Source organism: Oncorhynchus clarkii, unplaced genomic scaffold (assembly GCF_045791955.1).
Source record: "Oncorhynchus clarkii lewisi isolate Uvic-CL-2024 unplaced genomic scaffold, UVic_Ocla_1.0 unplaced_contig_797_pilon_pilon, whole genome shotgun sequence".
In the NCBI taxonomy this organism is placed as follows: Eukaryota; Metazoa; Chordata; class Actinopteri; order Salmoniformes; family Salmonidae; genus Oncorhynchus; species Oncorhynchus clarkii.
This window is the reverse complement of record NW_027258044.1, coordinates 37,501-50,147: the sequence shown is the minus strand read 5'-3', so window position 1 is coordinate 50,147 and position 12,647 is coordinate 37,501. Positions and strand designations below refer to the sequence as shown.

The 12,647-nt window shown below is 44.7% G+C and overlaps 1 protein-coding gene across 1 annotated transcript in view; it reads right to left on the bottom strand.

Annotated features, from left to right (window-relative positions):
• Positions 1-12,647, bottom strand: part of LOC139394623 (receptor-type tyrosine-protein phosphatase beta-like) — a 115,909-nt gene that overhangs the window by 79,251 nt on the left and 24,011 nt on the right. Inside the window, exons 9-11 of the mRNA XM_071142724.1 lie at positions 11,668-11,931; positions 2,064-2,327; positions 1,194-1,457 (exon numbers count right to left, since the gene is read on the bottom strand). Of these exons, the coding sequence (XP_070998825.1) occupies positions 1,194-1,457; positions 2,064-2,327; positions 11,668-11,931 (792 nt within the window). The remainder of the gene's footprint in view (positions 1-1,193; positions 1,458-2,063; positions 2,328-11,667; positions 11,932-12,647) is intronic.

Sequence of the window (12,647 nt, the reverse complement as noted above, 5' to 3'; positions counted from 1 at the left end):
TCCTATTCTCCTCCCATTCCCTCTCCTATTCTCCTCTCTCTCCTATTCTCCTCCCATTCCCTCTCCTATTCCCCCCTCTCTCCTATTCTCATCTCTCTCCTATTCTCCTCCCATTCCCCCTCCTATTCCCCCCTTTCTCCTATTCTCCTCCCATTCCCTCTCCTATTCTCCTCCCATGCCCTCTCCTATTCTCCTCTCTCTCCTATTCTCCTCCCATTCCCTCTCCTATTCTCCTCTCTCCCCTATTCTCCTCCCATTCCCTCTCTTATTCTCCTCTCTCTCCTATTCTCCTCCCATTCCCTCTCCTATTCTCCTCCCATTCCCCATCCTATTCCCCTCTCTCTCCTATTCTCCTCCCATTCCCTCTCCTATTCTCCTCCCATTCCCCATCCTATTCTCATCTCTCTCCTATTCTCCTCCCATTCCCTCTCCTATTCTCCGCCCTCCCGCTCCTATTCTCCTCCCATTCCCTCTCCTATTCTCCTCTCTCTCCTATTCTCCTCCCATTCCCTCTCCTATTCTCCTCCCATTCCCCATCCTATTCTCTCTATCCTATTCTCCTCCCATTCCCTCTCCTATTCTCCTCTCTCTCCTATTCTCCTCCCATTCCCTCTCCTATTCTCCTCCCATTCCCTCTCCTATTCCCCTCCCATTCCCTCTCCTATTCTCCTCCCATTCCCCCTCCTATTCCCCTCTCTCTCCTATTCTCCTCCCATTCCCTCTCCCATTCTCCTCCCATTCCCCCTCCTATTCCCCTCTCTCTCCTATTCTCCTCCCATTCCCCCTCCTATTCCCCTCTCTCTCCTATTCTCCTCCCATTCCCTCTCCTATTCTCCTCCCATTCCCCCTCCTATTCCCCTCTCTCTCCTATTCTCCTCCCATTCCCTCTCCTATTCCCTCTCCTATTCCCTCTGCTATTCCCCCTCCTATTCCCCTCTCTCTCCTATTTTCCCCCATTCCCTCTCCTATTCCCCTCTATCTCCTATTCTCCTCCTATTCCCTCTCCTATTCCCTCTGCTATTCCCTCTCCTATTCCCCTCTCTCTCCTATTCTCCTCCCATTCCCCCTCCTATTCCCCTCTCTCTCCTATTCCCTCTCCTATTCCCTCTGCTATTCCCTCTCCTATTCCCTCTCCTATTCTCTCTCCTATTCCCTCTCCTATTCCCTCTGCTATTCCCCTCCCTTCTTCTCACCTGTTCGTCCAGTAGTTGTTGAATTATTGACCAGTATTCCACTCAGGGACTGAACCTCGACCCCGTACAGCTGTCCTGGTACCAGACCCTGAAAGTCCAGCTCAGTGACGTGTTTGGGGACAGGTCTGGTCTCCAGAAGGTGTGCTCCCTGGGATAGGGACACGGTGTACATGTCCACGTCTCCATCACCAGGGGTCCAGGACACCTTCAGGCTGGCAGCCTGGTCCCCTGGCCGGGCATGGAGGTTCCTCACCTGGCTTGGGACTGGGGGGGGGGGTTGAGAGGGAAGGCAGAGAGACAGGAGTAAGGGGGGGGGGGGGGGTTGAGAGAGAAGGCAGAGAGACAGGAGTAAAGGGAGGGGGGGGGGGGGGGTTGAGAGAGAAGGCAGAGAGACAGGAGTAAGGGGGGGGGGGTTGAGAGAGAAGGCAGAGAGACAGGAGTAAAGGGGGGGGGGGGTTGAGAGAGAAGGCAGAGAGACAGGAGTAAAGGGGGGGGGGGGGTTGAGAGAGAAGGCAGAGAGACAGGAGTAAGGGGGGGGGGGTTTGAGAGAGAAGGCAGAGAGACAGGAGTAAGGGGGGGGGGGTTGAGAGAGAAGGCAGAGAGACAGGATTAAAGGTTGGCGGGGGGGAGAATGGAGATGGGTCACAATGTGGATCACTTATATAAAAACAAGTTGAAGACTGGCCAAAAAAACTACGTGGTGTTTTTTTATTTTAAAATCTTTAGATGATGTTCTACGTAATGAAGTGATAACAGGAGGTTATTCTGTTGTTTTACCTGAAATACCTGTGACAGAAATGCTATGAAACACAATGTGAGGTTATTTGGAAAACCAACCCGGGCAGCTGCCCACTCTGTTCCCCTACTGACCTGTCCTGCCCTCGATGAACTGAGGTCTCTGGTTGGGTCCACTGAAGGTGGACACCACCATCTTGTACAGGCGTCCCGGGGTGAGCGAGGCCAGGCGGTGGTCACGGGCCTCGTTGCCCAGGGTTACGGGCGGGTAAACCCGCGTGTCGTTGAAGAGGATCTGGACCTCGTAGTGATCAACGTCCCCCAGCGCTGGAGACCATGTGACCACCAGATCACCTGTACCACTGTCACCCAAGGCCAGGCTCCGCACCGCAGAGGGGACTACGGAGACAGTCAAATACAACTTTATTTAAACATTTCAACTATTCACAGAACACTAAAGGGCTCAGTGGTTTGATTGGCTGAGGGGAATTTGACCCATGATGCCCACTAGTTTAAGGTTAACTTTGCGCTGCCAAAATGTTACTGAATGTGATCGTAGGTACAATTCCCATGCGCTGAATTCTAGATATCACACCTAGAAATTCTTCGAAACAAGTTGTATATTGGTTTTCCGTGGACTTGGCCACACAGAATACTCAGCAGCACAGTATTTTACTGAAACCTTCTACAAACACTGCAGTAGCAACAGACACAGACTCACAGACTGTAGTTAATAGACTCACACATTCTCCTGTCAGTAGCAACAGACACAGACTGTAGTTAATAGACTCACACATTCTGCCATCAGTAGCAACAGACACAGACTGTAGTTAATAGACTCACACATTCTCCTGTCAGTAGCAACAGACACAGACTCACAGACTGTAGTTAATAGACTCACACGTTCTCCTGTCAGTAGAAACAGACACAGACTGTAGTTAATAGACTCACACATTCTCCTGTCAGTAGCAACAGACACAGACTGTAGTTAATAGACTCACACATTCTCCTGTCAGTAGAAACAGACACAGACTGTAGTTAATAGACTCACACATTCTCCTGTCAGTAGCAACAGACACAGACTGTAGTTAATAGACTCACACGTTCTCCTGTCAGTAGCAACAGACACAGACTGTAGTTAATAGACTCACACGTTCTCCTGTCAGTAGCAACAGACACAGACTGTAGTTAATAGACTCACAGACTGTAGTTAATAGACTCACACATTCTCCTGTCAGTAGCAACAGACACAGACTGTAGTTAATAGACTCACACGTTCTCCTGTCAGTAGCAACAGACACAGACTGTAGTTAATAGACTCACAGACTGTAGTTAATAGACTCACACATTCTCCTGTCAGTAGCAACAGACACAGACTGTAGTTAATAGACTCACAGACTGTAGTTAATAGACTCACACATTCTCCTGTCAGTAGCAACAGACACAGACTGTAGTTAATAGACTCACAGACTGTAGTTAATAGACTCACACGTTCTCCTGTCAGTAGCAACAGACACAGACTGTAGTTAATAGACTCACACATTCTCCTGTCAGTAGCAACAGACACAGACTGTAGTTAATAGACTCACAGACTGTAGTTAATAGACTCACGGACTGTAGTTAATAGACTCACACATTCTCCCGTCAGTAGCAACAGACGCAGACTGTAGTTAATAGACTCACACGTTCTCCTGTCAGTAGCAACAGACGCAGACTGTAGTTAATAGACTCACACATTCTCCTGTCAGTAGCAACAGACACAGACTGCAGTTAATAGACTCACACATTCTCCTGTCAGTAGCAACAGACACAGACTGTAGTTAATAGACTCACAGACTGTAGTTAATAGACTCACACGTTCTCCTGTCAGTAGCAACAGACACAGACTGTAGTTAATAGACTCACACATTCTCTTGTCAGTAGCAACAGACACAGACTGTAGTTAATAGACTCACACATTCTCCCGTCAGTAGCAACAGACACAGACTGTAGTTAATAGACTCACACGTTCTCCTGTCAGTAGCAACAGACACAGACTGTAGTTAATAGACTCACAGACTGTAGTTAATAGACTCACAGACTGTAGTTAATAGACTCACACATTCTCCTGTCAGTAGAAACAGACACAGACTGTAGTTAATAGACTCACACATTCTCCTGTCAGTAGCAACAGACACAGACTGTAGTTAATAGACTCACACGTTCTCCTGTCAGTAGAAACAGACACAGACTGTAGTTAATAGACTCACACGTTCTCCTGTCAGTAGCAACAGACACAGACTCACAGACTGTAGTTAATAGACTCACACGTTCTCCTGTCAGTAGCAACAGACACAGACTCACAGACTGTAGTTAATAGACTCACACATTCTCCTGTCAGTAGCAACAGACACAGACTGTAGTTAATAGACTCACAGACTGTAGTTAATAGACTCACACGTTCTCCTGTCAGTAGAAACAGACACAGACTGTAGTTAACAGACTCACACGTTCTCCTGTCAGTAGCAACAGACACAGACTGTAGTTAATAGACTCACACGTTCTCCTGTCAGTAGCAACAGACACAGACTGTAGTTAATAGACTCACACGTTCTCCTGTCAGTAGCAACAGACACAGACTGTAGTTAATAGACTCACAGACTGTAGTTAATAGACTCACACATTCTCCTGTCAGTAGCAACAGACACAGACTGTAGTTAATAGACTCACAGACTGTAGTTAATAGACTCACACGTTCTCCTGTCAGTAGCAACAGACACAGACTGTAGTTAATAGACTCACACATTCTCCTGTCAGTAGCAACAGACACAGACTGTAGTTAATAGACTCACACGTTCTTCTGTCAGTAGCAACATACACAGACTCACAGACTGTAGTTAATAGACTCACACGTTCTCCTGTCAGTAGCAACAGACACAGACTGTAGTTAATAGACTCACAGACTGTAGTTAATAGACTCACACGTTCTCCTGTCAGTAGCAACAGACACAGACTGTAGTTAATAGACTCACAGACTGTAGTTAATAGACTCACACGTTCTCCTGTCAGTAGCAACAGACACAGACTGTAGTTAATAGACTTACACGTTCTCCTGTCAGTAGAAACAGACACAGACTGTAGTTAATAGACTCACACGTTCTCCTGTCAGTAGCAACAGACACAGACTCACAGACTGTAGTTAATAGACTCACACGTTCTCCTCTCAGTAGCAACAGACACAGACTGTAGTTAATAGACTCACAGACTGTAGTTAATAGACTCACACGTTCTCCTGTCAATAGCAACAGACACAGACTGTAGTTAATAGACTCACAGACTGTAGTTAATAGACTCACACGTTCTCCTGTCAGTAGCAACGGACACAGACTGTAGTTAATAGACTCACAGACTGTAGTTAATAGACTCACACGTTCTCCTGTCAGTAGCAACAGACACAGACTGTAGTTAATAGACTCACAGACTGTAGTTAATAGACTCACACGTTCTCCTGTCAGTAGCAACAGACACAGACTGTAGTTAATAGACTCACACATTCTCCTGTCAGTAGCAACAGACACAGACTCACAGACGGTAGTTAATAGACTCACACGTTCTCCTGTCAGTAGAAACAGACACAGACTCACAGACGGTAGTTAATAGACTCACACGTTCTCCTGTCAGTAGAAACAGACACAGACTCACAGACTGTAGTTAATAGACTCACACGTTCTCCTGTCAGTAGCAACAGACACAGACTCACAGACTGTAGTTAATAGACTCACACGTTCTCCTGTCAGTAGCAACAGACACAGACTCACAGACTGTAGTTAATAGACTCACACGTTCTCCTGTCAGTAGCAACAGACAGACTGTAGTCAATAGACTCACACGTTCTCCTGTCAGTAGCAACAGACACAGACTCACAGACTGTAGTTAATAGACTCACACGTTCTCCTGTCAGTAGCAACAGACACAGACTATAGTTAATAGACTCACACATTCTCCTGTCAGTAGCAACAGACACAGACTCACAGACTGTAGTTAATAGACTCACAGACTGTAGTCAATAGACTCACACGTTCTCCTGTCAGTAGCAACAGACACAGACTGTAGTTAATAGACTCACACGTTCTCCTGTCAGTAGCAACAGACACAGACTGTAGTTAATAGACTCACAGACAGTAGTTAATAGACTCACACGTTCTCCTGTCAGTAGCAACAGACACAGACTCTAGTTAATAGACTCACACATTCTGCCATCAGTTGCAACAGACACAGACTGTAGTTAATAGACTCACACGTTCTCCCGTCAGTAGCAACAGACACAGACTGTAGTTAATAGACTCACAGACTGTAGTTAATAGACTCACAGACTGTAGTTAATAGACTCACAGACTGTAGTTAATAGACTCACAGACTGTAGTTAATAGACTCACAGACTGTAGTTAATAGACTCACACGTTCTCCTGTCAGTAGCAACAGACACAGACTGTAGTTAATAGACTCACACATTCTCCTGTCAGTAGCAACAGACACAGACTGTAGTTAATAGACTCACACATTCTCCCGTCAGTAGCAACAGACACAGACTGTAGTTAATAGACTCACAGACTGTAGTTAATAGACTCACAGACTGTATTTAATAGACTCACACATTCTCCCGTCAGTAGAAACAGACACAGACTCACAGACTGTAGTTAATAGACTCACAGACTGTAGTTAATAGACTCACACATTTTCCTGTCAGTAGCAACAGACACAGACTCACAGACTGTAGTTAATAGACTCACACGTTCTCCTGTCAGTAGCAACAGACACAGACTCACAGACGGTAGTTAATAGACTCACACGTTCTCCTGTCAGTAGCAACAGACACAGACTCACAGACTGTAGTTAATAGACTCACACGTTCTCCTGTCAGTAGCAACAGACACAGACTGTAGTTAATAGACTCACACGTTCTCCTGTCAGTAGCAACAGACACAGACTGTAGTTAATAGACTCACACATTCTCCTGTCAGTAGCAACAGACACAGACTCACAGACTGTAGTTAATAGACTCACACGTTCTCCTGTCAGTAGAAACAGACACAGACTGTAGTTAATAGACTCACACATTCTCCTGTCAGTAGCAACAGACACAGACTGTAGTTAATAGACTCACACATTCTCCTGTCAGTAGAAACAGACACAGACTGTAGTTAATAGACTCACACATTCTCCTGTCAGTAGCAACAGACACAGACTGTAGTTAATAGACTCACACGTTCTCCTGTCAGTAGCAACAGACACAGACTGTAGTTAATAGACTCACACGTTCTCCTGTCAGTAGCAACAGACACAGACTGTAGTTAATAGACTCACAGACTGTAGTTAATAGACTCACACATTCTCCTGTCAGTAGCAACAGACACAGACTGTAGTTAATAGACTCACACGTTCTCCTGTCAGTAGCAACAGACACAGACTGTAGTTAATAGACTCACAGACTGTAGTTAATAGACTCACACATTCTCCTGTCAGTAGCAACAGACACAGACTGTAGTTAATAGACTCACAGACTGTAGTTAATAGACTCACACATTCTCCTGTCAGTAGCAACAGACACAGACTGTAGTTAATAGACTCACAGACTGTAGTTAATAGACTCACACGTTCTCCTGTCAGTAGCAACAGACACAGACTGTAGTTAATAGACTCACACATTCTCCTGTCAGTAGCAACAGACACAGACTGTAGTTAATAGACTCACAGACTGTAGTTAATAGACTCACGGACTGTAGTTAATAGACTCACACATTCTCCCGTCAGTAGCAACAGACGCAGACTGTAGTTAATAGACTCACACGTTCTCCTGTCAGTAGCAACAGACGCAGACTGTAGTTAATAGACTCACACATTCTCCTGTCAGTAGCAACAGACACAGACTGCAGTTAATAGACTCACACATTCTCCTGTCAGTAGCAACAGACACAGACTGTAGTTAATAGACTCACAGACTGTAGTTAATAGACTCACACGTTCTCCTGTCAGTAGCAACAGACACAGACTGTAGTTAATAGACTCACACATTCTCTTGTCAGTAGCAACAGACACAGACTGTAGTTAATAGACTCACACATTCTCCCGTCAGTAGCAACAGACACAGACTGTAGTTAATAGACTCACACGTTCTCCTGTCAGTAGCAACAGACACAGACTGTAGTTAATAGACTCACAGACTGTAGTTAATAGACTCACAGACTGTAGTTAATAGACTCACACATTCTCCTGTCAGTAGAAACAGACACAGACTGTAGTTAATAGACTCACACATTCTCCTGTCAGTAGCAACAGACACAGACTGTAGTTAATAGACTCACACGTTCTCCTGTCAGTAGAAACAGACACAGACTGTAGTTAATAGACTCACACGTTCTCCTGTCAGTAGCAACAGACACAGACTCACAGACTGTAGTTAATAGACTCACACGTTCTCCTGTCAGTAGCAACAGACACAGACTCACAGACTGTAGTTAATAGACTCACACATTCTCCTGTCAGTAGCAACAGACACAGACTGTAGTTAATAGACTCACAGACTGTAGTTAATAGACTCACACGTTCTCCTGTCAGTAGAAACAGACACAGACTGTAGTTAACAGACTCACACGTTCTCCTGTCAGTAGCAACAGACACAGACTGTAGTTAATAGACTCACACGTTCTCCTGTCAGTAGCAACAGACACAGACTGTAGTTAATAGACTCACACGTTCTCCTGTCAGTAGCAACAGACACAGACTGTAGTTAATAGACTCACAGACTGTAGTTAATAGACTCACACATTCTCCTGTCAGTAGCAACAGACACAGACTGTAGTTAATAGACTCACAGACTGTAGTTAATAGACTCACACGTTCTCCTGTCAGTAGCAACAGACACAGACTGTAGTTAATAGACTCACACATTCTCCTGTCAGTAGCAACAGACACAGACTGTAGTTAATAGACTCACACGTTCTTCTGTCAGTAGCAACATACACAGACTCACAGACTGTAGTTAATAGACTCACACGTTCTCCTGTCAGTAGCAACAGACACAGACTGTAGTTAATAGACTCACAGACTGTAGTTAATAGACTCACACGTTCTCCTGTCAGTAGCAACAGACACAGACTGTAGTTAATAGACTCACAGACTGTAGTTAATAGACTCACACGTTCTCCTGTCAGTAGCAACAGACACAGACTGTAGTTAATAGACTTACACGTTCTCCTGTCAGTAGAAACAGACACAGACTGTAGTTAATAGACTCACACGTTCTCCTGTCAGTAGCAACAGACACAGACTCACAGACTGTAGTTAATAGACTCACACGTTCTCCTCTCAGTAGCAACAGACACAGACTGTAGTTAATAGACTCACAGACTGTAGTTAATAGACTCACACGTTCTCCTGTCAATAGCAACAGACACAGACTGTAGTTAATAGACTCACAGACTGTAGTTAATAGACTCACACGTTCTCCTGTCAGTAGCAACGGACACAGACTGTAGTTAATAGACTCACAGACTGTAGTTAATAGACTCACACGTTCTCCTGTCAGTAGCAACAGACACAGACTGTAGTTAATAGACTCACAGACTGTAGTTAATAGACTCACACGTTCTCCTGTCAGTAGCAACAGACACAGACTGTAGTTAATAGACTCACACATTCTCCTGTCAGTAGCAACAGACACAGACTCACAGACGGTAGTTAATAGACTCACACGTTCTCCTGTCAGTAGAAACAGACACAGACTCACAGACGGTAGTTAATAGACTCACACGTTCTCCTGTCAGTAGAAACAGACACAGACTCACAGACTGTAGTTAATAGACTCACACGTTCTCCTGTCAGTAGCAACAGACACAGACTCACAGACTGTAGTTAATAGACTCACACGTTCTCCTGTCAGTAGCAACAGACACAGACTCACAGACTGTAGTTAATAGACTCACACGTTCTCCTGTCAGTAGCAACAGACAGACTGTAGTCAATAGACTCACACGTTCTCCTGTCAGTAGCAACAGACACAGACTCACAGACTGTAGTTAATAGACTCACACGTTCTCCTGTCAGTAGCAACAGACACAGACTCACAGACTGTAGTTAATAGACTCACAGACTGTAGTCAATAGACTCACACGTTCTCCTGTCAGTAGCAACAGACACAGACTGTAGTTAATAGACTCACACGTTCTCCTGTCAGTAGCAACAGACACAGACTGTAGTTAATAGACTCACAGACAGTAGTTAATAGACTCACACGTTCTCCTGTCAGTAGCAACAGACACAGACTGTAGTTAATAGACTCACACATTCTGCCATCAGTTGCAACAGACACAGACTGTAGTTAATAGACTCACACGTTCTCCCGTCAGTAGCAACAGACACAGACTGTAGTTAATAGACTCACAGACTGTAGTTAATAGACTCACAGACTGTAGTTAATAGACTCACAGACTGTAGTTAATAGACTCACAGACTGTAGTTAATAGACTCACAGACTGTAGTTAATAGACTCACACGTTCTCCTGTCAGTAGCAACAGACACAGACTGTAGTTAATAGACTCACACATTCTCCTGTCAGTAGCAACAGACACAGACTGTAGTTAATAGACTCACACATTCTCCCGTCAGTAGCAACAGACACAGACTGTAGTTAATAGACTCACAGACTGTAGTTAATAGACTCACAGACTGTATTTAATAGACTCACACATTCTCCCGTCAGTAGAAACAGACACAGACTCACAGACTGTAGTTAATAGACTCACAGACTGTAGTTAATAGACTCACACATTTTCCTGTCAGTAGCAACAGACACAGACTCACAGACTGTAGTTAATAGACTCACACGTTCTCCTGTCAGTAGCAACAGACACAGACTCACAGACGGTAGTTAATAGACTCACACGTTCTCCTGTCAGTAGCAACAGACACAGACTCACAGACTGTAGTTAATAGACTCACACGTTCTCCTGTCAGTAGCAACAGACACAGACTGTAGTTAATAGACTCACACGTTCTCCTGTCAGTAGCAACAGACACAGACTGTAGTTAATAGACTCACACATTCTCCTGTCAGTAGCAACAGACACAGACTGTAGTTAATAGACTCACACGTTCTCCTGTCAGTAGCAACAGACACAGACTCACAGACTGTAGTTAATAGACTCACACGTTCTCCTGTCAGTAGCAACAGACACAGACTGTAGTTAATAGACTCACACATTCTCCTGTCAGTAGCAACAGACACAGACTGTAGTTAATAGACTCACACATTCTCATGTCAGTAGCAACAGACACAGACTCACAGGCTGTAGTTAATAGACTCACACATTCTCCTGTCAGTAGCAACAGACACAGACTGTAGTTAATAGACTCACACATTCTCATGTCAGTAGCAACAGACACAGACTCACAGACTGTAGTTAATAGACTCACACATTCTCCTGTCAGTAGCAACAGACACAGACTCACAGACTGTAGTTAATAGACTCACACGTTCTCCTGTCAGTAGCAACATACACAGACTGTAGTTAATAGACTCACAGACTGTAGTTAATAGACTCACACGTTCTCCTGTCAGTAGAAACAGACACAGACTGAAGTTAATAGACTCACACGTTCTCCTGTCAGTAGCAACAGACACAGACTGTAGTTAATAGACTCACACATTTTCCTGTCAGTAGCAACAGACACAGACTCACAGACTGTAGTTAATAGACTCACACGTTCTCCCGTCAGTAGAAACACTGGACTGGTACTCTCCGCTCCAGGTGCTGACAGTGACTGTATAAAGCCTCCCGGGGACCAGGGAGCTGAACACGCAGTCGTTCTGCGAGCGCGCCACCGTCTGGTTCTGGACGACCGTGTTGTTGTACTTAATGACCACCTCGTAACGGTCCAAGTCTCCGGACGCATGGCGCCAGTAGACTTTCAGGAAGTCGTCCCTGGCAGAGTGGATGGCGTTGGGGTTCTGGACACTGGATGGTTCTGGGTAGAGAGAGGGGTAGAAGAGATGTCATCAGGTCAAGAGGTCAAGTAGGATGTGGGGTGTTTTTCATTAAACACAACACCGTTGTCATTTTAAGAGACACACGTTTTCTCCAAAAATTTTCCCTACCAACTGAACAATTTGTCTCCTAGATCACCAGAAAATAAATCTATATTAACACATTCATCCATGTAAGTAGATACAGTGAATTCAGAAAGTATTCAGACCCCTTGACTTTTTTCACATTTTGTTACGTTACAGCCTCATTCTAAAATGGAATGAACAGTTTTTTCCCCTCATCAATCTACACACAATACCCCATAATGGCATCACAATACCCCATAATGACATCACAATACCCTATAATGACATCACAATACCCTATAATGACATCACAATACCCCCATGCTGGCAAAGCAAAAACAGGTTTTTAGACATTTTTGCTCATTTATAAAGAATATACAACTGGATTAACACATTTCCATAAGAATTCAGACCCTTTACTCAGTACTTTGTTGAAGTACCTTTGGCAGCGATTACAGCCTTGAGTCTTCTTGGGTATGATGCTACAAGCTTGGCACATCTGTATTTGGGGAGTTTCTCCCATTCTTCTCTGCAGATCCTCTCAAGCTCTGTCAGATTGGCTGAGAAGCATCACAGTATAGCTATTTTCAGGTCTCTCTAGAGGTGTTCAAGTCCGGGCTCTGGCTGGGCC